The sequence below is a fragment of the Podarcis pityusensis genome (assembly GCF_964106645.2).
Source record: "Podarcis pityusensis genome assembly, chromosome: 1".
Taxonomy (NCBI): domain Eukaryota; kingdom Metazoa; phylum Chordata; class Lepidosauria; order Squamata; family Lacertidae; genus Podarcis; species Podarcis pityusensis.
The window spans coordinates 134,672,204-134,694,479 of NC_138028.1; the positions used below are offsets into that span (position 1 = coordinate 134,672,204).

At 41.2% G+C, this 22,276-nt stretch overlaps 2 protein-coding genes across 4 annotated transcripts in view; one reads left to right on the forward strand and one right to left on the reverse strand.

The window, feature by feature from the left end:
- RB1 (RB transcriptional corepressor 1) overlaps nt 1-22,276 on the forward strand; it is a 52,265-nt gene that overhangs the window by 22,553 nt on the left and 7,436 nt on the right. For all 3 annotated transcript variants that reach the window (XM_081016456.1, XM_081016457.1, XM_081016458.1), the window contains 7 exons: nt 1,008-1,216; nt 13,101-13,219; nt 15,444-15,583; nt 17,604-17,749; nt 20,298-20,402; nt 20,858-20,971; nt 21,602-21,768. In XM_081016456.1, coding sequence (XP_080872582.1) covers nt 1,008-1,216; nt 13,101-13,219; nt 15,444-15,583; nt 17,604-17,749; nt 20,298-20,402; nt 20,858-20,971; nt 21,602-21,768 — 1,000 coding nt within the window. The remainder of the gene's footprint in view (nt 1-1,007; nt 1,217-13,100; nt 13,220-15,443; nt 15,584-17,603; nt 17,750-20,297; nt 20,403-20,857; nt 20,972-21,601; nt 21,769-22,276) is intronic.
- On the reverse strand, nt 6,497-8,439 carry LPAR6 (lysophosphatidic acid receptor 6). The gene has a single exon (XM_081018946.1). The coding sequence runs from the start codon at nt 7,676-7,678 to the stop codon at nt 6,638-6,640; it is 1,041 nt and encodes a 346-aa protein (XP_080875072.1). The 5' UTR covers nt 7,679-8,439; the 3' UTR covers nt 6,497-6,637.

The following is a 22,276-nucleotide window of genomic DNA, read 5'->3' on the forward strand; positions in this document are numbered from 1 at the left end:
CCAGTCTCAAGTTAACAGATTTCCAGTTTCCTTCAGAAACACTGAACCATTAGGGCGTGTTGAATTTTTCAGATTCCTTAGAATGAGAGGTGCTGAAACACGGCTTGGGAATTCCAAAGATATTTCAGTTAAATTAATATAATTTAGTTTTGCTTGGTAAGTAAAATTGTGTACAATTGCGGGTGGCGCTGTGGGTTAAACCACAGAGCCTAGGACTTGCCGATCAGAAGGTCAGCGGTTCAAATCCCCACGATGGGGTGAGCTCCTGTTGCTCGGTCCCTGTTCCTGCCAACCTAGCAGTTCGAAAGCACCTCAAATTCAAGTAGATAAATAGGTACCGCTTCGGCGGGAAGGTAAACAGCGTTTCCGTGCACTGCATGGTTCACCAGAAGCGGCTTAGTCATGCTGGCCACGTGACCCGGAAGCTGTACGCCGGCTCTCTTGGCCAAGAAAGCGAGATGAGCGCCGCAACCCCAGAGTCTGCCACAACTGGACCTAAGGTCAGGGGTCCCTTTACCTTTTACATAAAAAATGATTGCCAAGTACTTGCAATAATATTCTATATTATTTTTTATTAATAATAATATTTAATATCATTTGGCATTGTGCTATATTTTCAGAAGGTAAAATTAAAATTATTAGATTTTCTGAAAACAGTAAATGTACCAATTACCAAGCTAAATGTGGTCTAGTTACCAAAAAATAGCAGGTTTGAATTCCTCACATCCCAAAATTATTTTTAAGACCAGACCACTCACTGAATTTCCCCCCAAATAAGTAAGTTTAACCTCCTAAAATGACATGCTCTAGAACCATAGTTTGTGTGCGAATTTGTTGTCTGATCTCAGATCTTAAATGCTGGAGCAAAACTTGTTTTCAACAGGACTTCCTTAGATCTGGAACTTTGAGAATAGGGACATGATAAATGGCACATCTCAGTGTGTAGGAACAATTTATTGAGGACTTGCGTTATTCAACAAAAGAATAATCAGTTGTGTTCTCTTTAGCCTCAAGGAATGCTTCACAAAGTGAAAGTATGAATATGGAAACAGATTTATCTTTCCCATGGATTATCAACATATTTGACTTAAAAGCCTTTGACTTATACAAGGTTATTGAAAGCTTCATTAAAGCAGAACCAAACTTGACAAGAGAGATGATAAAACACCTGGAATGCTGTGAACACCGTATAATGGAATCCCTGGCATGGCAATCAGTAAGTTGTCTTCTCCATTCATATACTAGCAAGGTCTAAACCTGCTTAGCTTGTGACTTCAGGCAACATCAGGTGTGTTCAGGGGTCTATGGCCTTAGGCACTGGTAAGTTGCTTTCTAAACATAAAAATGTAGTGTATGACAGGAGTGTAGATACATAAAATATATGTTATTTAAGAAATACCACCATTTTATCTCTGTCCTATATTTGCACTTGTCTGTCATCTCACTGGCAATGTAGTGTGCGTGCCCTCCCAAGAACCCCTTGGCCACCCTGGTGCCCAAGGCTCGTTGGCTTACAATTGGGTGAGGGGAGCAGCCGCTGGCAGTAGTGGTGGTTAGAACTGCAAAGGGTGGGGTAGGGACATTGTGTGCCTGGCTTCTGACATCAAGCGCTAATTCTTGCCAGATGGGTGGTGGGGAGGTACAGGGATCTCAGTTTCATGCAGGCACGGCAGCAGAACCAATCTGGTTGTCCTGCTGCCGCCCCCACACCACGTGGATCTCCCTGTGCCATGCCCACTCCCTCTTGGTACGCAGCAGCCCCGTCTTCACCAACCTCCTGGTTGCTTCTGCTAAGTGACCTCTTCTCTGGGGGGTGGGGTGAGGGGGAAGAGGAGACTGCTCTGGGCAGCCACTCCTGGCCATCAGTTGGGCTGCGCAATACCAGCTTTTCAACATTACGGTATATCGCCAGCCAAACATTGCAGTTTGGCAATATTCCATGATGTTGAAAAAACAAGCTGCATTGGCCTCTTCCCATGAGGCACCTGGAGAAACTGCCCCAGCTCTCGCCTTGGGAACTGTGGCGATTTCACCCAGGCGCTCACAGGCTGGAAAATTGCAGCTTGTTTGCACAGCTCAGCTGGGAATCGAGAAGGCTCCCCCTCCCCAGCTGAGTCAGCCCTGGTGCTCCCCCCGCTCCCCTAAGCTGAACAGTTTCACGGAGCCCCCACCCTGCCGCTGGGTCATGGGAGCTCATTTAAGTGCTTGGCTGTTTGTTGCTGTTTGTTGCTGCTCTGCTTACAGCACCACCCGGCTCCAGTTCATTCTCCACAAAACTTTGATATAGATATGAACTGTGGAAAGGCTTTCTGCCTCAACTTCAGTGTTACTTTGTGCTCACACACCATTCTAAGCATTCCTGTTGATGGAATATTTATTTGACTTCTATTAGTTTGTTAAACCACAGAGCCTAGGACTTGCTGATCAGAAGTCGGTGGTTTGAATCCCCGCAACAGGGTGAGCTCCCGTTGCTCAGTCCCAGCTCCTGCCAACCTAGCAGTTCGAAAGCACGTCAAAGTGCAAGTAGATAAATAGGTACCACTCCAGCGGGAAGGTAAATGGCGTTTCCGTGCGCTGCTCTGGTTTTGCCAGAAGCGGCTTAGTCATGCTGGCCACATGACCCGGAAGCTGTACGCCAGCTCCCTCAGCCAATAAAGCGAGATGAGTGCCGCAACCCCAGAGTCGGTCATGACTGGACCTAATGGTCAGGGGTCCCTTTACCTTTACCTATTAGTTTGTGAGTTCTTGCACATATTATATGGTTTTTGTTTATGAATTAAGAAACAATTGATCGTTTCATCAATATTGCCAATACATTATTAGCCCACGAGTTGCCTTGTTGATCAGATCATCCGGCTGAGGTAAGGGCAGCTGCACACTCTGCAGTCAAGCGGGTTAAAGATCCCTCTGCATCATAGGAGGGCAGAGTGCGATGGCGGTTTCACTCCCCGTTATATCGCTGGTGAAACTGCTACCGCTCCCGAGTCCCTCTGCTAGCAGCGCCACTGGAGGAAGGAACTCTAGCAGAAGGACCCAGGAACAGCAGCAGTTTCACCATCAGTATACCGCTGAGTGAAGCCAACACCACGGTCTGCTCCTCCTCCTGGTCCTGGGCAATAGATTGATATATCGCCCAAGCCTGGCCATCAGTCGCACCTTCCCTAGAGCTGCAAAAGTGGCAGGACTCCTTTCCCCTCTCCGTGCTGCTTCCAGATGGGCCTTCTCTTCAGGATATATGAATTTTTGTTGTTGAGATGGGCTTCTTCACAGTTGGTTATTTCGCAGTAGGGTGGGGAGCAAAAGGAAATTCTATCAAAATCATTACAGATGGAAGAAATTAGGACTGTTATTCTTAAAATTAATTCCTGTAAAGCACTGGGGCCAGATGGTTTTCCTGTGGGTGGTACGATGTATATCTAGATTTCTTGCCCGCTAAGCTTCTTTCTGTTTATGAAAATGCCTTTGAGGCAGGTACCCTGTCAACTTCAGTGTCAATGTATGAAGCACATATTTCTCTGAAACCTGGCAGAGTGCATACTAATGGTGAAAATATAGACCAATCTCTTTAATTAATGTTGGTGTTAAAATGCCGGCAGCAGTTCTGGCTAATATCTTGATTAGTGATTTCAACAGTGTGTTTCATTCAGCAGAGAGCTGACCATCTAAGATGGGAAACCAATTTAGTGGCTATATATAGTCTTTGAATGGGTCTGGCTGCACTTACTTCTTTGGGTGCTATAAAAGCATTTGACAAAGTATATTGGCAGTTTGTGTTTGTTACTTTGGAAAAGTTTGGATTTCCTCAAGAACTTATAAAACGGATTAGAATTTTATACCAACCTCCTAAATCTTAAGTAAGGACAAATGGAATTGTTTTTGATCCGTTTTTTGGAGAAAGTTACAAGTCAGTGTTCTCCTCTGTCTCCAGTGATATTTCCAACCCTACAATTCTGTGTTTCTGTTATGTATCAGTCCACATTTATCCAATGTTGTAGTACATTGAGTTATCAAAAGTTGCTTACAGGATCACCTTCATCCCCCCAAAATAAAAACAAAACCTGTTCTGTAGAATATTACCTATATTGTATTGTTTAAGTTGGCTTCTCTTGACTGCAAAATTATTCTGCCCAGTAGATGTCAGGCTTTTCCATCTTACACTGTATAGTTTCAGGCATGAAAAACACACTCTTTCTCTCTTCCTTTGTAGACATTACAGCTAACCTTGGTTGTAGCCTTCCTTCTTGACATGGCAGATGTGACACAGCTGTGATACCTTACATCTAGCTTTCACTTGCTTTCTCCTTTACTGACTGCTTCTTCAGTCTTTTCTATTATTTTTTCTACAACAAACCTGTGAGGTTGTTAAGCTAAAAACAAGTTCTTTGCACAAGGCTTCCCTGGGAGCCTCACGGCTGGGAATGAATTTGGCCTTACATTGTTTTTCACTGCCCTCTTGGATTGCATACCACCACCCCCCACCCCCAACTGTCCTTGGCTTGAGAGCCTTGGGATATGAAAAAGTATTAGTTTCTTTCTTCCTTTTTTAAACTTGGGGTTGTGTAACTGGCTGTGCTGGTGAGGCACTCTGTCTCGCCCTTAAACAAAAGGGCATGCCATTAAGAATGAAGCTTCTTGCAAATGGACATGTTTTGGGAAGTTCATAGGAAGCTATTAAATTAGCCATGGTTAAAAAATCATGGTGGTTTGGTAGATGAGTATGTTGCAACAAAATTCTGATAACTTCAGTCTTGGTATCTTTTGATAAATATTCTGGATCATAACATAGCTTGCAAATGGAAAATAAAACTGAGGCCCTGAAATAAAAGTCAGTATTGAAATGTGTGTGTGTTAGTGGTACATGGTTCAGAATGTGGAGGCCACTAGTAACGTACGTACATTATAATCAAATGTCAACAACGTTTTGCGCAGGAGGGAAAAGCCAGGCAGGAGAACAAATACTGTTCTGTTGGGCACAGGGCTCCTATGGGAAGCATCATTTGATCATTTCCCACATCCATTCTTTCCTGAGAGATGTTAGCAAACCTTGCAGCTTGAGTGAATTAGATTGGAATAATCACTTAAAATTTCTGGAGTTCAGAGTCTTTTTTCACTCAGGAACTTTTTACAGTGGAGAGGAATAGCAGTCATTTTGTTTGAAGAGAACAACAAAATGGCTCAGCATTTAGGGATGGAGTTAAGTTACAAACAAACCATGTCCTCATGTGGTTTAAAACAACACATGCATTAGCTACTAACTCAAGAGAAAGAAATGTATTTGCTTTTCTCCAACAAGGGAAAGTCTAAAAGGAAGCATGTGCTAATAGCCACTGATTTAGTGTACTCCGCACACCTCCAGAAGGCATTTGCAGACTCTCTCTCTCTCTCTTCCCCAGTTGTCCCATCTGAGGGTAAAGGCTGGAGGGGAAGAAGGTGTAACTTCTGGCTGCCTTTGCTATTCTGGCCTCGCCTGTGTGAAGTACCAGATGGTGGCTGGCAAAACCAGACTTCACTGAGCTAACTCTAATCATTGTAATAGCAGGCTTTGTGTTTGTAGCATACATTCTGAAATACTTAGATTTCTCAGCTTCACTCTAAAAACGTTTACAAACAGATATTGTACCCAGTGCACTGTTTTCTGTTGAGGCCAATTAACAGAGCTTTCTCAATGGAAGTACACAGTGTAAACAGCAAACTATTTGCATTACACGGATGAATTCGTAGAATGACTATCACAGGGCTAAATTATCAACATTTCCCCTCCTCTGCCTACATAATGCAAGGGAGGATTTATGGCAAATTTACTTTCAGTTTCAGTGAACTGCTTGCTTGTGAACCAGAAATTGTGTTTTAAAATAAACGATTACCTGCTAACAAACCAACTTTATGCCATGAATTACACGAAGCTGCTTTCTTTGTTTACTAGCTTGCTGATTTATATGAACCTAACAGTTTGCTCCAGCTTGCTGAGACTCAAGCTCCATTTGTCCTCTGTTCAGCATGTAAAAATAAATTCTGAACCAAAGCAGCAAGTTCCTTGACTAGCAGAAGCATACATTTCAAGCAACATGAATCTGTACACTCAAAGTGTAATTAAATGTTGTTTGCAAAGTAGTGAAGACTAACCTGGATAATTAATTTAGCATTAGGTCGCTTGTGATCAGGCCATTCCCCGTCACAAGGATCAGTCCTTTTGTGTCTGGGGGTCTTACAATAGGTAGGATTATTGTAGGTATTAATCTTCACAAGATTCTTTGAGCCTCTGGTGTACACAAATTTGCTACAAGAACATTGACAATAAATGGGATTGATAATCTTGCCAAGTTAGGTTTTAAACTTGCAGTGCAGCCAGTGTTATGGTACGGTGACCTTTTCTGATGTACAAAATAGAAAAAATAATGCAAGGTGTGTGAGAATCCCTTTTCATGTTCGTTATTACAATAGGGATAATATTTGAAGCTTTTTCTCATTAGAACATAATTTATAAATTGTGAGAGGCTAGTTTTAAATAATTGCTTTAATCAATATAATCTTAATTGTTCTATGTACAAACATACAAGCAACTCCTTATACAAAGAAACAAAATACCTACAGATTTTTTTAAAGGTTCATTCTGTCTCTCCCATTCTCTCGTGTCCATTTATATTGCAGATTCACTGTCAAATATTCTTGTTTTTATGGTCTGGAGGCCATGTTGAATGAATTTGTCAGAACCCTTAGTTTCAGGGAATCTATTATCGTATCTTCTAGTCGACCAGCTCTTCATTTTTATTGAATTTTGAATAGTCTCTGAAGTAAAATAATAAACTATGGGGTCAAAGCAACAGTTTGAAACTGCAATACATAGCGTGATCGGATACATAGTCCTGACAGCAGCAACTACTGAACAGTTAATCCACGTTTGTGTTCTGATCAGGGAATAGAGTATTAGGGTAATGTTATATGGCACAAAACAGAAACAGAAAATCATCAAATGAACAAAAATCATTTTAAGGACTTTTTTTTTGCTTAATTTATTCCGACTTAGTGTAACTGGCTTATTTAAAGTTCTTAAAACCATTGTGGAGCAAGTAACATTCAATATCAGTGGAATTAAAAACCCTACAATTTCAATGAAAATTATAATCCTTGAAAGATAGGTTTTCCAAATTTTTTCAGAAAAGTTTTCAAAACATGTCATTTGGGGGAGTCCTTCCATGCTGACATGAACATTGGTGGATTGGAAAAAGCTTGCTGGGATGCTTCCTCCTATCACAATTATCCAGACCGCAGCGCAGATGATCTTGGCATTTCTTCTTGTTCGAATAGCCTTAGATCGAAAGGGGTGTACGATAGCTAAAAAACGGTCAATACTTATGCTAGTCAAAAAGAAAATGCTTCCGTACATGTTTATATAGAAGAGTGTGACCGAAATCCTGCAAAGTATGTCTCCAAATGGCCAGTCTTTGGATGCAAAGTAATAAATCCTGAAGGGTAAGGTGAAAACGAAAAGTAGGTCTGATATTGCTAAGTTAAGCATATAAGTGGTTGTTTCATTTCGTACTTTCAATATGCAGGTGAAAATGTAGATAGCAACGCAATTGGATATTAAACCAAGAACAAATACCATACTAAACATGCATCCGTACAAAGTATACTTGAAGGAGTCTTCAGCAGAACAGTTGGAGCTTAGCATTGTCATGCAATGAACTGCTAAAACTAGCTGCTGCTTCAGTCAAGCCGTACCTTGTATTTTGTTGTAGTCTCCGTGAAATCCTCAGATGGTGCGTAAAACCAGTCCTTGAGTGAGTGATTTCGTATGGGTCCAGCTTGACTTTGAAACTTCACAGCTGAATTTCAGTATTCAACAGAGAAGATACCATTCTGCTGGTCACTGGCAAATAATTATTTTCTTCCAAATGCCGTAGTAGTTCTGGATGACAGGGAGCATCTCCTCATGCACAATGAAGCTGTAATTAAGCTTAACTTCTTCACATATTTCTGTAGAGTTGATCCTTCCTGTGGTGCTGTAGAAACTTCAGATAAATCTGTTTCAAAGTTACGTTCCAAGTTACGTGGGAACAGACTTCCTTGTGTTAGCACTATGCTAGCATTTTTCTTTTCTTCGTGCCGTTGAGTAAGTTCTGACCCCACAGGGTAGAAAGCAAGCCAGAGAATAAAATTCCTAAGCAAGTATTTTCTTGCTGATCTTAAGCTCTCCCCGCAGCTGCCAATTAAATGGTGTCTTTGCTTGTTCAGAGAAGGCAAACTAAAGAGCACGCAAGCCCAAGCCCCACCCATGCTTACTCAGCTTGCTAAATGACATGGCAGGAAGAGGAGGCTGGGCTTCAGAAAGGAAGGGTTCAACTGCAAATTCTTAAGCAAAAGTATTTTTTTTAACCTTCCATGCCAGAAATGTATTTGAACTGAGAGCCATGCAAACAATGATTACCTGGCTCAGAGTGGCAGATCAAAACCTTATTAATATTTTTAAAAGTTAGGTGTGCCTTAGGAAGTATAATTAAGTAAGCAGTTTTTAGTTACATTTCATTTTTATTTCTATGGCTGTCTACCATTTTAATTAATCATTCTGTTGATTGATCTGTTATTAGGTTTAAATATAAGTGAATTTACATTTTAAATGCTCAGTGTAGTTTTTGGGGGACAGTGCAAGAAATGTAAGAACTTGCAAAGTTGCTTAGAAGTCATCTTTAATGTTTTCTTTTTCCGTTCTCTGTTATAGTAACTCAAAAATCAAAATAGTCATTTTCTCTCTCTATTTTTAGATTACACTGAAATGCCATATCTTTTTTTACCTCTTGACAGTAAAGTGAATCACAGCGTTTCCTTTCAGAGGGGGCCCAATAGTAGAGAAATGAAACAGAAAGCGCTGTATTCCTCTGAGGTGTCCAGCTGTTCCACAGGTTTTCAGGCCCTTGTTGCCAGAGAGTGCATTCATAAAATGAATCAGACCAGCATAGTTAACCCTCCACAATCCAAAGTGCAAAGCAAGCATTAGAAGGTAGTTTAGAAAGCATCCACTTTTGAGAAGAGATCACTCTGAGGTTTTGGTCCTAAAGACAAGTTGTTAGTGCTTGATAGAACACAGTTACAAAGCTACATAAATGTATGTTACTACAATATGCAATGGACCTTTAGAAAGCATTTTCCCACTGTGAACTCACCCATCCCATAAATACCTTTCTCACCACTATGTATGTATGCGTCTCCTAAAGTAATGAATGGTTTGACGAGTATAGAAATGCTCATAATAGACAAATATCTCTCCTGCTTTGCACCCTAATTTCAAGTATGATTTCTTGGGAAATGATTCCTGTTTCTGGGATATGTCAACTCTATAAAGGGCATGTGTGAAAGGTGGGCTATATGTGTATTGTGATTTTAATATGCTGTGTTAATCTTTCAGTGAAATTTATGTTGGGTGACTCTAAAAACAGAATGCATTAGTGAAAATTGGTGATGATATTTGAATGGAATGTTTAATAAGAGAACAACTTCATCAGTATTATCCCTCCAATGTACTTTAGCAGCAACTGTTCTACAGACTTCAGCAAAGAAGTGGGACTGCAGAGCTTCTCCATCGGCTAACCTAAGAGGCCAGCAACTTTTGGCTCTTCCGCTCTTTGAATTTTTTCCATTCCATTTTATTATACAATAATTCTGTAACTTAGAAGTAGTGCCTGAGTTCGCTTTCTTCCCCCTCCTTACCAATGCCTGTTTCTTTTGTGTCATAATTTATGGCAGGAACTGACTTTTCATTATTTATTTAGTATATTTATGCCCCAATCTTCCTCCCAAACGAGCCCAGGGTGGCAAACCACAAAATAGAGCTCTACAACAGCCTATTTAGAAACACCTAAAAGCAACCCCAAACCTTCACAGTTGCTAATTTCAAGGCTGTCAACCATCTAATGGCAAGGTGATAAAAAATGTTTTTAAATTTCTTCTAAAAATCTCTGATAGACATACCTCACCAGGGAGGTCATTACGCAAACAGGGAACCACTACAGAGAAGGTCGTGCCACAGGGCAGTCCAGCTGGACAACAACCAGGGGTGGCACCACCAAGAGGGCCTCCCTTGCCAACCATGGGGCCCAAGATGGTTGGTTTTGGGGGAGTCCTTTAAGTACTTGGTCCCAAACCATTTGGCTTTTTATGCTAGGACTGGCACCTTGAATTGGACTAGTCTGGTGGCTGGTGGCTCCATTGGGCTGCCCCATTTAGCAGCCTGGCAGCCACATTGTGCGCTAGCTGTGTCTTCAATGGCAGCCCCCCCCCCCCCCGAGCACATTGCAGGCTCCATGGGAGACCCCTAGAGCATGAGCACCAGAGGTCAAGCTGTCTCGGTCCAGGAGTGGCTAGAGCTGGCAAACCAGCCTGAGCTGGGCCTAAGCACTCCCAGCCACAGAAGACTCAAGTGACAAGTTGGAACCCTGGACTACTAATAGTAGTAGCAAACTATTTTGAAAGCATTTTTTCAGCTGAAGAGGGGTGCAAAAAATGGTTTAAATTGTGTTCTTGGTCGTCCTAATCCTACTTCCATAACTCCTTGTTGGTGTGAAGAGAGTAAGAATGTCCTCAGAACACAGGACTTGGTGATGTACCTTTTAAAACAAAAACAAAAACTTTGGGGGATTTTTTTTTGTGAGGAGTTTGACTTGTATCTTAAGATAAATTTCTGAAGTAAGTGCCTTAAGCTAAGTTCACGGAAAGACAGTTCATCTTTCCTTCTGTGAACTGCCTTAATGGTGTAATCTTTTGTGCCTACTCAGAAGGAAATGCCACAGAGTTCTGTGGGATTTATTGCCACGTAAATGTGCATATGATTGCAATCTTAAGGCTATATGCCCGCTGACCTTTGAGTGAGCCCCCCCTTGACGTTTCTTTTATGGGTAGACATTCATAGACTGATTGCGCTGTCCACTTGTGCTGTGTGAGAGACAGACAAGGGCTTGCATTTCAGCATCAGAAAAATGTAAAGTATGCAAAATAGAATGATCATTTATTCCTTTTTGTATTTTCTTCCTGAACCTAATTGGGAAGACTATTCCTGATGTTCTCAGCTGACATCCCGAGGCTTTTATTTCAGTAGGAATTGTTTGATTTAGAGGACAAAATAATATTCACTCTTGTTTTTTGTGGCCAAGCTACCTTGGGCCTTAGGAACTGAACATTTCTTTTAAAATTGTGAACAATTTGGCAATCTTACTTGCAAGCTTAGGTAGTGGTTAAAGTGCATTGTTAGGATTCTTTTTGTCTTTTTAAAGGACTTCATGGGTTAGAAGAGTGAAGAAGAGGGGCATACAAGTAAGATGTGGGTTTTCCTCCTCCTTTGTGTGTCCTGGAGCGAGCCACTTACTAATCTGTAGTTTCCTTATCTATTAACTCTGGCTATATTTACCTGACTGAGCTGAGGCTTACAGGTTGACTCAAGTGGAACTCTGAATTGGACTACTTTGCAGTCAAATGTTGTCCTGTAACAGAAGGTTTAGCAAAAATATTCCATAACTTAAACAATTTCTTTAAAATAAAGCATGTTTAAAATAATGTGTAATTTGTCACCGTAAAGTGTCGCTTAAAAGCTTTGAAAAGGAATTTAAGATAATGAAGTTTACACAAAATCCCCAATCAAGTAATATTTTCTGTAGTTAGAAGTGCATAGAATGGGTGTCCAAAGTCCTGTTTTATGGGCGTGATAGTGGACTCTGCATTATTCTTCTAAAAGGCTTTTCTACAAACTACAAAAGGTATGTGAAAGGTCTCTGGTTCAGTCCCTTTTGTCTCTAGGTAGCTGAGAGGGTTTCTGTCTGCAACCCTTGGTGGAATTATTTACTAACTTAACTAAATACTTCAGCTTTATTAGTCGGAAGTAAATCATATTTCAATGGAAGTTCCTTCCAGGTAACATTAGAGGCTGCATGGAGAGGCAGCACTTTCACTGTTGAACCTCTCTGACTGCTACAGAAAGAAGCTGCGTTGCCCATTCCGAGTCACGAGGCAGGGTCTCGCCACCACGAAGTGAGCCTGGCTCGTGATTTCCTTTCAGAAGTTCCTGCTTCAAACACAAGGAACTTGAACAGTTCCTCGTTTAACAGGAAGTTAATGGTGCATTTTAAAATAGCTAAAATATTGAGCCCGGTTCTTTTCAGACACAGCATTCTTCTGCATTTGTCACATACTGGTTACCTACATTGAACCGTCAGTCCACCATTACAAAGAAATAAAGAATTGTTTGAAAATAGTTTTTAGTATTTACCTGTCTTGGTTCTTAACTGAAAGGTTGGAAGGGAGCAGCTTGAGAAAACTGGAATGCTTCCGGTAATTCTATATTTCTGATGGGCAGCCAGACCAGTTAGAGTTTAGTGAAATCGCCAAGTTCTATCAGGTTCTAAGTTCAGAAGCGTATTCTAGCCAAAGGCCATGACAAACCTATAGCAATAATACAGAACATACAGCCATAATAGAAGCCAAAATCCATGATGAAAGAGAGAAGGTACCTGAGACACAAACAAGATTAAATCTAGGTTGATTTCAGATCAACCCCCCCCCCATCACCCAAACAACATACAGCTAATTTATCTAAAGCTTTTTTCCTGATTTGTTTTGCAGCTCGTGCATAGACAGCTGCTCTGTGTATTACAAAGCTATGATTGTCACTCAAACTCAACCGTTGATGCTGAGGCGCACCTGCTTGCTTATGCAAATAATGATTTCAGAAAGTGATATAAGGGCGAGGCCAACAGATAAGGAGTGATTTCTTCCACCTGAGATTACAATCTAAATACATGTCTGCTGTTGTAGTAGACCTTTTCTTTTCTAGTTATTTTCAGCTATTTAAAAACGTAAGAGAACGCCAGTACAGTGGTACCTTGAGTTGAGAACTTAATTCATTCCGGAGGTTCTTAACCTGAAGCACCACTTTAGCTAATGGGGCCTCTTGCTGCTGCCGCGCCGCCGGAGTACGATTTCTGTTCTCATCCTGAAGCAAAGTTCTTAACCTGAGGTACTATTTCTGGGTTAGCGGAGTCTGTAACCTGAAGCGTCTGTAACTCGAGGTATCACTGTAACTAATCAGATTCTTATGCCACTGGCTTTTGTTTTAGGATTCACCATTATTTGAGCTCATAAAGCAGTCTAAGGAGCGAGGTGGGCAGCCTGACCAAGCTGAGCCTCCCAACTGCTTCACTCAGCCTCTTCAGCATAACCACACTGCTGCAGACCTGTAAGTAAAATTATGGGTAGAGTCCTATGAGAATATAAAGATACTCACTTGGTCCATTGACTCCTTGCCTACTCTGACTGGAAGCAAGTCATCTACTCCATTTAAGTTCACAGACGTAGGCAGTGATCACATATGAGATAGCATCTCCATGGGGTCCCCACGGGGAGCAGCTTTTCCCAACTGAGCTGGCCGACCTGCCACTACTGTTTGGAGATGGAGACCGTCTGACCAAGGGGTTCCACACATTGGCAACCTTGAGATTGCATTACTGCAGCGGTAGGGCATGTTGAATTTTTCAACTTTCAAAGTTCAAAATTGAGGGGTGCTAAAAAGTTGTAACATGACTTGGGAATTCAAAAGATATGTTGGTTAAATTAATATAATTTAGTTTTGCTCAGTAAGTAAAATGTGTGTAAAATTGCATAGAAATAATAAAAATGACTACCAAGTGCTTGCAGTTACAGGTGAGATCTGGGGTACCTTATTGTATTGTGAAAGAGCTTTAATACAATTTTATGGAGAGAGAGAGAGAGAGAGTTCTGTTAGTGCCTCATTGGCCCAGGGAGTTGGTTCTCTGAGAGCCTCCCTTGAGTAGTGTCTCCAGGGCTTCCTCTGTCTTCAGGCAGGAGAAGGAAGCTCCTCCAGTTGCATCAGTCCAGGGTGTCTGTCTAGCCTCAGTGCCCACCCACATGTCAAAGATTTATTGGAGAAGCTACACTTATTTCTCCCCTAAGTACACAGATCCCCTAAATGGCAATTACACACAATACTCAACACTTTCACCATGGGTGTAGCCAGGATTGGGGGGGGGGGCAGGCATTATTTGAGGGGAGGAAGCATAACTGAGTTATCTGTGACACAATCTGTCAGTTAGTTAGTTATTTTTATTTATTTGCTTGACTTAGGGGGGCTGCCTCTCCGGCTATGTCCATGTATTTCACTAAACTTATTTGAGTCACTGTGTGGAACTGCTCTGCTTCTGTCCTTCAAGACACCTTTTCTGACTGCTATGGCATTGGCGCAAGGAGCGTCTGCATTCAGTGCGTTATCCATCAGTAAAGATCTATGTACAGTCCACAGCGACTGTGACTCGTAAGGGTTTGCTTCAAGATAATAACAATAGATTCCTGTTTTCCACAGAGAACAGGAGTCAGTGCTCCCTTCCTGATGTCTCCATGCTCTCTCCCCTGAGCAGGCATGGGGCACCTTAGGTGTCTATAGAACTCTGTGCGCACACAGGCACACAGTCATTTCACATTTTCATCCTCGCTCTGAGGCAGAGGCTTAGGAAGCCATGGCATGCCAGGTTCCTTATCTCAGGCCTCCTGTGGGGCTCACAGCACATTCCACAAAGCAGCAGCTGCAACTGCCTTCATTACCAATACCACTATTCAGGACATTTCCAGGGCAGCTCTCTGGGGCTCCAGTGCCCACATTTACGAGACAATACAGAGTGGGTCTACATGCATCAGTTGTGGTGGTCTTTGTTTTTCTACCTCAGGGAGTGGTGTTTTGATTCCCACCCTTTGTCCCTACAGGCCCTGGTACATTGCACAGTCGCATTTTGCTAGGAAAATGGAACACTGACCATGCACTCACCAAATGGTACTTACCATGCAAGGGGGCCAACTTGAATAAAATTTTGGGAGACTCAGGGAAGCCCTGCCCTGCGTAACTGATCACAAGACATGGTGCATGCACACCATTTGAATGGTGATGCCCATCAACTTTGGGGGAGCCTATCCCCCTCAAATATTTTATGGGGGGGCTGAAGGGACCTTGGCCCCTAGGAGTTGGCTCCCAAGTTACTGTGAATGCAACTTCCCAGCAGAATAAGTGTGATAACAACCAGCAGACCCTGCATACAAACTGCTCCAAGCCTCATGCAGCAATCACTGAAGGATGGGGCATTCCTACCCTCAACAGAGTTACATTGGAGGCCCTGTTTTTTTACTAGTTTTTCCATGCTATATTCTGTATATGTATTATTTCCACGTGTTATCTGTGATCTTGGAGGAGCTTCCATCTAGGTTTGGGCGTGACAGTAAGCCTGGGGAGGAGCAATGGAGGAAGTGATGAAGTTTAGCCACATGTTTCCTGCCTGGAGCAAGTGGGAGGATATAGTTAGCCCCCAATAGGCTCACTTGCTTATTCTGCGAGAAATGTTCCATTCATGGTTCGCATCCAGTGTTCCATTCTTGTTGATTTTGTGTTGTTTCCATAGGTACCTGTCCCCAACAAAATCTCCCAAGAAAAAGGTGTCTTCCGCTTCAGTATATCCTCCTCCAGATGGTCAGCACGCATTGGCAAATCATCCTCAAAAACCTTATAAATCTACTTCTCTCTCACTGTTTTACAAAAAAGGTTGGTGTTGTGTGTGTGTGACACATTTTTATTTTCAGGCAGTGGGCAGAATCCACTGCAACAGGATTCCACCTTTCTCTCCCTCCCATGACTGCCACCTTTGCACCCCAAAAAGCTGTTCCAGAAGGTCTTCCTTCCATGAGCTTGTAAAGGGCTGCAAGGGGAGAGCAAGAAAGCGGCAGGAGTGGAATTCTGTTCTGCTCACACCTGGGCAGCAGCAATGGCTGCCTCACTTGGATCTTCTGTATTCCATTACAGACATAAACAAGAGAAAGGGAAGGAATGCAGTCAGGAGCAGGGAGGGGAGGGAATGAGGTTCAGTCCTGAACATTTGAGGAAGATTGGCAATTCATAATAATGGAGAAATAAATACTGTTGCTTGAAAAGAACTGCATGCAGTGTTCTGCAGATCTTTTGGCTGCCGCAACTTGTGTTCCTCAAAGCTTCCTAGGAGTGAAAGGATGTGGTAGATCTGTAACTCCTATCAGTAAGCAGATTTTGTTGTTGTTTATGCAGTGGGCACTCATGATGCAAGCAATGTATTTGGAAACTGAAAAACACTGACCCTTATCTCTCTTTTATTGCAGTTTAAAAATAGTCCCAATGAATATTTATTTTCTAGCATTCTTTTATCAAAAGTTAATTTTGAATCATCTTGTGGCTAGTGCAAACAGGACAGAACTCCTATAGCAGAATATTAATACATTAGAATAGATTTAAAGGTTATCAAAGAAAGAAACTGAGCAAGAATCAAAGTTATTGTATGTTAAAATACCTTTATTATTCAGATTCATACAATATCTTAGTCTTCACTTGTCACCATTAACATTAGTAGCATAACAAACAGCAACAAGGAAAGACTCACAAACTATTGGGGAGACTTTTTTTTTTTTTAATGTAGACAAAATCTCATGGAAAATATCCAAGACCTAATACCTGGATAACCATGTAATGGTTAGTATGGCAGACGTGAGACTGTCTTCGTTCCATTTCCTTCAAATCAGACACAGCTTAAGATCTCTTGATCAAAAACGTTAATCAGAATTTGGAACTTGCATAAGAGGTTCTTCTTCACCGAACCTTGTTAGCAAATTTCACCATTTATTAAAAATTGAGCAGCTTTCTTTTTCATTTAGAAAGAAATGGAATAAAGACTATGTTCAAGATATCAGTATTTAAACATATTCCAACAAATTTAATCCATGCCTATTAAAGGAAAAAGTTAATGCAGTATACCAAAGGCATCTAAATCTGCATAAATTCAGTATGGTTTATACTTCTGATATTTGCTAATTATTATGTCCATTCACGAACATTTTGGCTCCTGAATGACAGAAACCCAGGAGTAAGTGCTCCAGTTTTCAAACGTTACTCGGAACACGAACGTCCAACACGGCTTCCGCTGTGCAGAAACCTAGCTGTCAGGCAATCGGAAGCCATGCCTCTGAAGTCGAAGGCACTTCTGGAACGGATTATATTCAAGTTCCGAGGTACCACTGGACTGGACTGATATTTGGCAAATTATATAATACCACCTTCCCTCTGTATCTGAAAGAGATCCTGCTGGGTAATTTAAAAGGAGAAATAGAATTAAATGATTTATAGTTAGTTCTTACATTATTTTCAGGAGCAAAAACATATTGCCAAATACTGGAAATTAGATTTAAACCTGAAAATATCAAATATGCGACTGGCTGGTTAATAGCTGGGAAACAACCATTTTAATGCACATGCATTTTAACACAGTAAATATTCTTAAACCCAAAGCCGCATAATTTCTTTAAAACAAGAGTAGATGCATCAAAAGTTTTTCTGAGCAGTTCACTTCTGTACATACCACGCTCTGCTCAAAGGTGCAAATGCAACAATGCATTTGAGAAATGCCGTAGTGTTACCAAATAGGCTGTTGGCTGGAACTTTGTTCCATTTAAAATCACAGTGCTTTGCTTTAAATTTCTGCAACACTAAATATTATGTGACAAGCAGTGATTTGAAGATGATTCTCCTCTCTCCTCTCTAGTGCATTGGCTGGCTTATATGCGATTGAAAAACTTATGTTCGCGTCTTCTGTCTGATCACCCTGAACTTGAACATTTGATCTGGACACTCTTTCATCACACACTGCAAAATGAATATGAACTTATGAAAGACCGGCACTTAGACCAGGTAATGAGTCTGGCGGGTGTGAGCTGATTTCAGTCTTGTGTAGCTTACGCTTCTTTCTTTTTTTAGCTTCTCTGTTGTTCAGAAACGTTGTGCGAAATTTGCGAAGTAAGTGTGTATTCTTGTGAAACCCAGTAGTGTTTCTCAATCTTCTCCACACAGAGAACCGACCACTTCCTTGTTCTTCCTCTTGCTTCAGACATAGCCAAAGAAACATTTATTATTATTTTTAACCTCCCTTGCAAGTCTGAGCTCATTCTGAGTTTTAGCCTGCCTGACCGTCACCCTGCAACTGTTAGCTACTCGTGTATACTCCTCCTTAGTGATTTCCTCTTTCTTCCACTTCTTATACACACCCTTCTTAAATCTTAGCTCATCTGCAAGCTCCTTTTGCAACCACACACTTCTGTTTCCTGTGGTACTGAGGTAAAAGAGTAATAGAGATGGATGCTTTCAGCGTTTGGATGGCACCTCCCCCCCCCCAACAGCTTCATGCAGTTGTTGAATAGCATTGGTGAGAAACAGAGCACTGTGGGACATCATGGTACATATGCCTTGAGCTGTGCCCATCAGCACTATCCTCTAGGATTTAACTCCTAGGTAAGAGCAGAACCTCTGTAATAAATGCCATCATCCCAGACAGGAAACCCAGAAGAATACCAGAGCAATAGATTGTTCCCCCTCCACATATTTTGCCATTTGTAGGTTGTCCACCTTGGAATTTGGAAGTTTCATTGGGAAACCTTCACCTTAAAATGGATTTGAAGGGGTCCAAATAATTACTTTCTTCCAATAGTAGTTTTTTCAGTTTTTTAAAATTAATGCTATATTGCAGACATGCCCAACGCATACCTCCTGCACGAGAGGAGGGTGATCCATGGCCAGCGACCTGGAGTGTGTGCCGGGAGCTCTTCACCAGCAACTGTGATTCCTTTAAAAAATATCTTTTAATGCTGGTTTTCTGGCGCCAAAAGCGGTGCCTTTGATTTCGTCTCCTTCTCTGATCCTTTTGACTCCTCTTATTTATAGAGGTGGAGAATATATATATATATTGCAGGGGGGAATGGTGTGGGGGGTGATGAGCGGGCCTTGCTTCTGGGGAGGGGAGAGTGTGATAGATCACTGCCAGTATTTTATACTGGATGGTATCGCAGACTACTTGAGGTTGGACATGCCTGTAGCCAAGACCATTATACATCAAACATCCTTGCTTCTGAAGAAATGGAAAACACATGACATAGAATTTTTTTTGGGGGGGGACAAAGCGACAACATAGCAAAACATTCTATAGTACTGTGATTAAATTAAAAAGAAAAATATCATTTGCACTGTCATTCCAGAAATATAAAAGCAGAGCCCAGCTCTCAATAAATTTGTTTCCTCAATTATTACGTATTGCATTTATCTCACAGGTCAGGTTTATGATTAAGACAAGTTTGCCAGGTTTTGCATCTCTAAATGGGCTGGGAAATTGGGGCATTTGAAGGATTACCTTGTGTAATGTTAACATATGAGAATGCTGGAGGTGAAATAGTTAAACAAGTTACCCAATCAGAACCCAGGGGGGTGGAGTCAGAGGAACTATAAAACTAGCGAAGGGAGGAGTTCGTTGGGAGTTGGGTGGTTGGTTGGAGTGGGAGTGAATTGGGATAGTCTGTGGGTAGGTTGAGTTAGTGTAGTGAAATAAGCTGAGTCAGGAACAGTTAGGGGCTAGGAAGACAAGTAAATATTTGAGAGGTGGTTTAGTGAGTGAGAGCAGGTAGCGGAAGTTATAGGTCTGGATAGACACCCCATGATTGTAATTGACCAATACCGTTTATGAAACCACACGCTTGTTAAACTGCGATAAATAAACAGAAGTTTATGTTCCAGTTTAACCCTGACTGGACTCAGCATTGTCCCAGGTGGGGCCTGGGGGGTGGCAGTGAGAAATAAAGTGGTGGCACAGGGATCAATAGACGGTGAAACGTCCGGGGACCCTGGGTGATCACCACATCTTGTCCCACATGAATGTGTCTGAAATATAAGGTCAACATCAGAGGCATTCCTTCAGATGTTTGCACTAGTGAACATTAGGTGGGTGGAGACCAGATAGAAGACATTGTCAGTGATGGCCCCAGGCTTTATGAAACGTCTTTCCCAGACACATGCGGGAGGTACCAATACTGTTGTTGTTTCCGTGACAAGTTAAGAACTTTTTATTCTCCCAAACATTTATTGGTTAATTTGGTGCAGTTTTTCTAAAATTTTGTTGCATGTTAAAATTGATATCTCCCCCCCCCCTTTTTTTTTTACAAGTGCTTGCTGGTTTTTGTGTTATAATTTTGTTTGTGTATTTTTTATTATTTGTACAGCTGCTTTTAATAGAAAAGCAACATAGGAATCTTAAATAAAATTAATTAAACTTTTAGGTAATTCCAAATAGTGTGTAGTTCCATTTGTTGAGTGGTTGCTTAGAGTTCATCTTTTATAACCTCTGTGAAGGAGGAAAATGGAAGTGAGGGGCTTCATTGATGTCCAGTTCTGACTGGCACTCTCTGTTTTTCCATAGATAATGATGTGCTCCATGTATGGCATCTGCAAGGTGAAGAACATTGATCTCAGGTTTAAAACTATTGTGACAGCATATAAGGAACTCACTAATGCAAATCAAGAGGTATGGGAAACCTTTCAGCATCAGTTTTCCATATAGCTATTTTAATTATGGCTGCTAGTTGGGTTTAACATTTCTTTGAAACATTATGGCATTGTGAAAATGTGTTGCCATCCCATTTTCCTTTTTCTTTTGTCTCCTTTCCATTTTTATTTAGATTAGTTTGTTTTTTTTATTGTATTGTATGTGGGGAAAGTATCAATAAAAAAGGGGGAGGAGAAAATGATAGCATACGCTAAACAGTGTGGATGCATTAGTTCCTTAAAGGATGTCTTGAATTTTTGCAGTTCCTGAGTTAGATCCAGGAATGCCCTATCTAAAGGCAATTTTAAACCAATCCAACCTCAGGATGGGCACCATGGAGGGACACCCTTCTATTAGGACTGTGCTATGTAGAAGAATAGAAGAAAATGCAAATACTAAAGAGAGCTTATATATAATTTTCTAATCCTGTCCAGACTTTCAAGTGTGTTTTGATTGGGGAAGGAAGATATGATTCCATTATAGTCTTCTACAACTCAATATTCATGCAGAAGCTAAAAACTAACATTTTACAATATGCTTCCAATAAGGTAAGTAGTTGTGCTCCTGTCCTGAGTCTAGTGTAAATTAAAAGAAATGAGCAAAAATTAATTGGATGGATTACAGGATGCCTATCCTGATATGAAACTACATTAGCTCTTCATCTCATGCCTCTCTCCAAGTCCCTTCTGGCAGGGAGGCTCTGAGGACCAGGGAGGGGGCCTTTTCAGCTGGGGTTGCCCTCTGCAGGTTGGTTTGCCTGGCACCTTTGCTGACATCTTTTTGGTGCCAGATAAAAACGTCCTCTTTCCTCCAGGCTTTTGATGGACTGTGATGTTTCACTACTTTTGATGGACTGTGATGTTTCACTACTGATGTTCTGTCAAAGCTTTCTGCTGCTGTTAGGTAGATTATTTTGTGCATTTTTAAACCAACAACTTGAGTTTTCATGTGAATGTATCTATATTATAAACTGGCACACTGTTAAGACAATATTCATGGAAGACAATCTTACTCAGCTATGAGTGATCACCAAAGAATAAAGTTATAATCTAGTATTACTTACCCTTATGTTTTTAAATACGCTGCAAGTAGCTTGGAGGCCTTTTTTGTGTAACAAGGAACTAGCCTGTTTAATTGATTATGATGTTGTTAATAATCATATGTTTTCATGTTAACAGCCTCCAACATTATCGTCTCTGCCACACCTTCCTCACAGCCCTTACAAGTTTTCTCATTCCCCTTTGCGTGTCCCTGCGGGAAACAACATTTATATCTCACCTTTGAAGAGTCCCTACAAATTCTCTGAGGGGCTGTTGTCACCCACTAAAATGACACCCAGGTCAAAGTAGGTAACCTGTTTCTTTAAGCAAATAACTGAATCAAACACAAAAACAAGCTAGACAGAATGTTTCTGGGCTGAAAAGATCAGACTCTTGCTATACCTTCATTATGTGAATGCTTAGGGGGCTCTGTCATCTCGTCCCCCTTCCCCATATCTGCTACAGGAGATAGGGGGATTATATTATATTATATTTTATATTATTAATTTGGTGCTACTAGTAATTAGTAAATTAACTACAAGCAATACTTGCTTTTGCTATGACATATTTCTTACTGATTTATAAGAAAACTTTTTCAAGATAATGTGGAAGTATTATTGATAACCTTAAAAAGTATTAAGGATTAAAAGTCTGATGTTTTTAACCTGGATTTTCAATTTCTACTTTAGCTATGTCATGACTATCTCATCTAAAACTTGTTTAGCCAAATGAAGCCTCTGACTTGGGCTATTGACACAGAAACTTCAGCGATCTGAAGGAAAGCAGCTGGGGGAGAGGGCAGGGGAAGCAAGA

Bases quoted from the DNA above. Each gene is read 5' to 3' on its own strand.
- LPAR6 (XM_081018946.1), bottom strand. From the start codon at position 7,678: ATGACAATGCTAAGCTCCAACTGTTCTGCTGAAGACTCCTTCAAGTAT.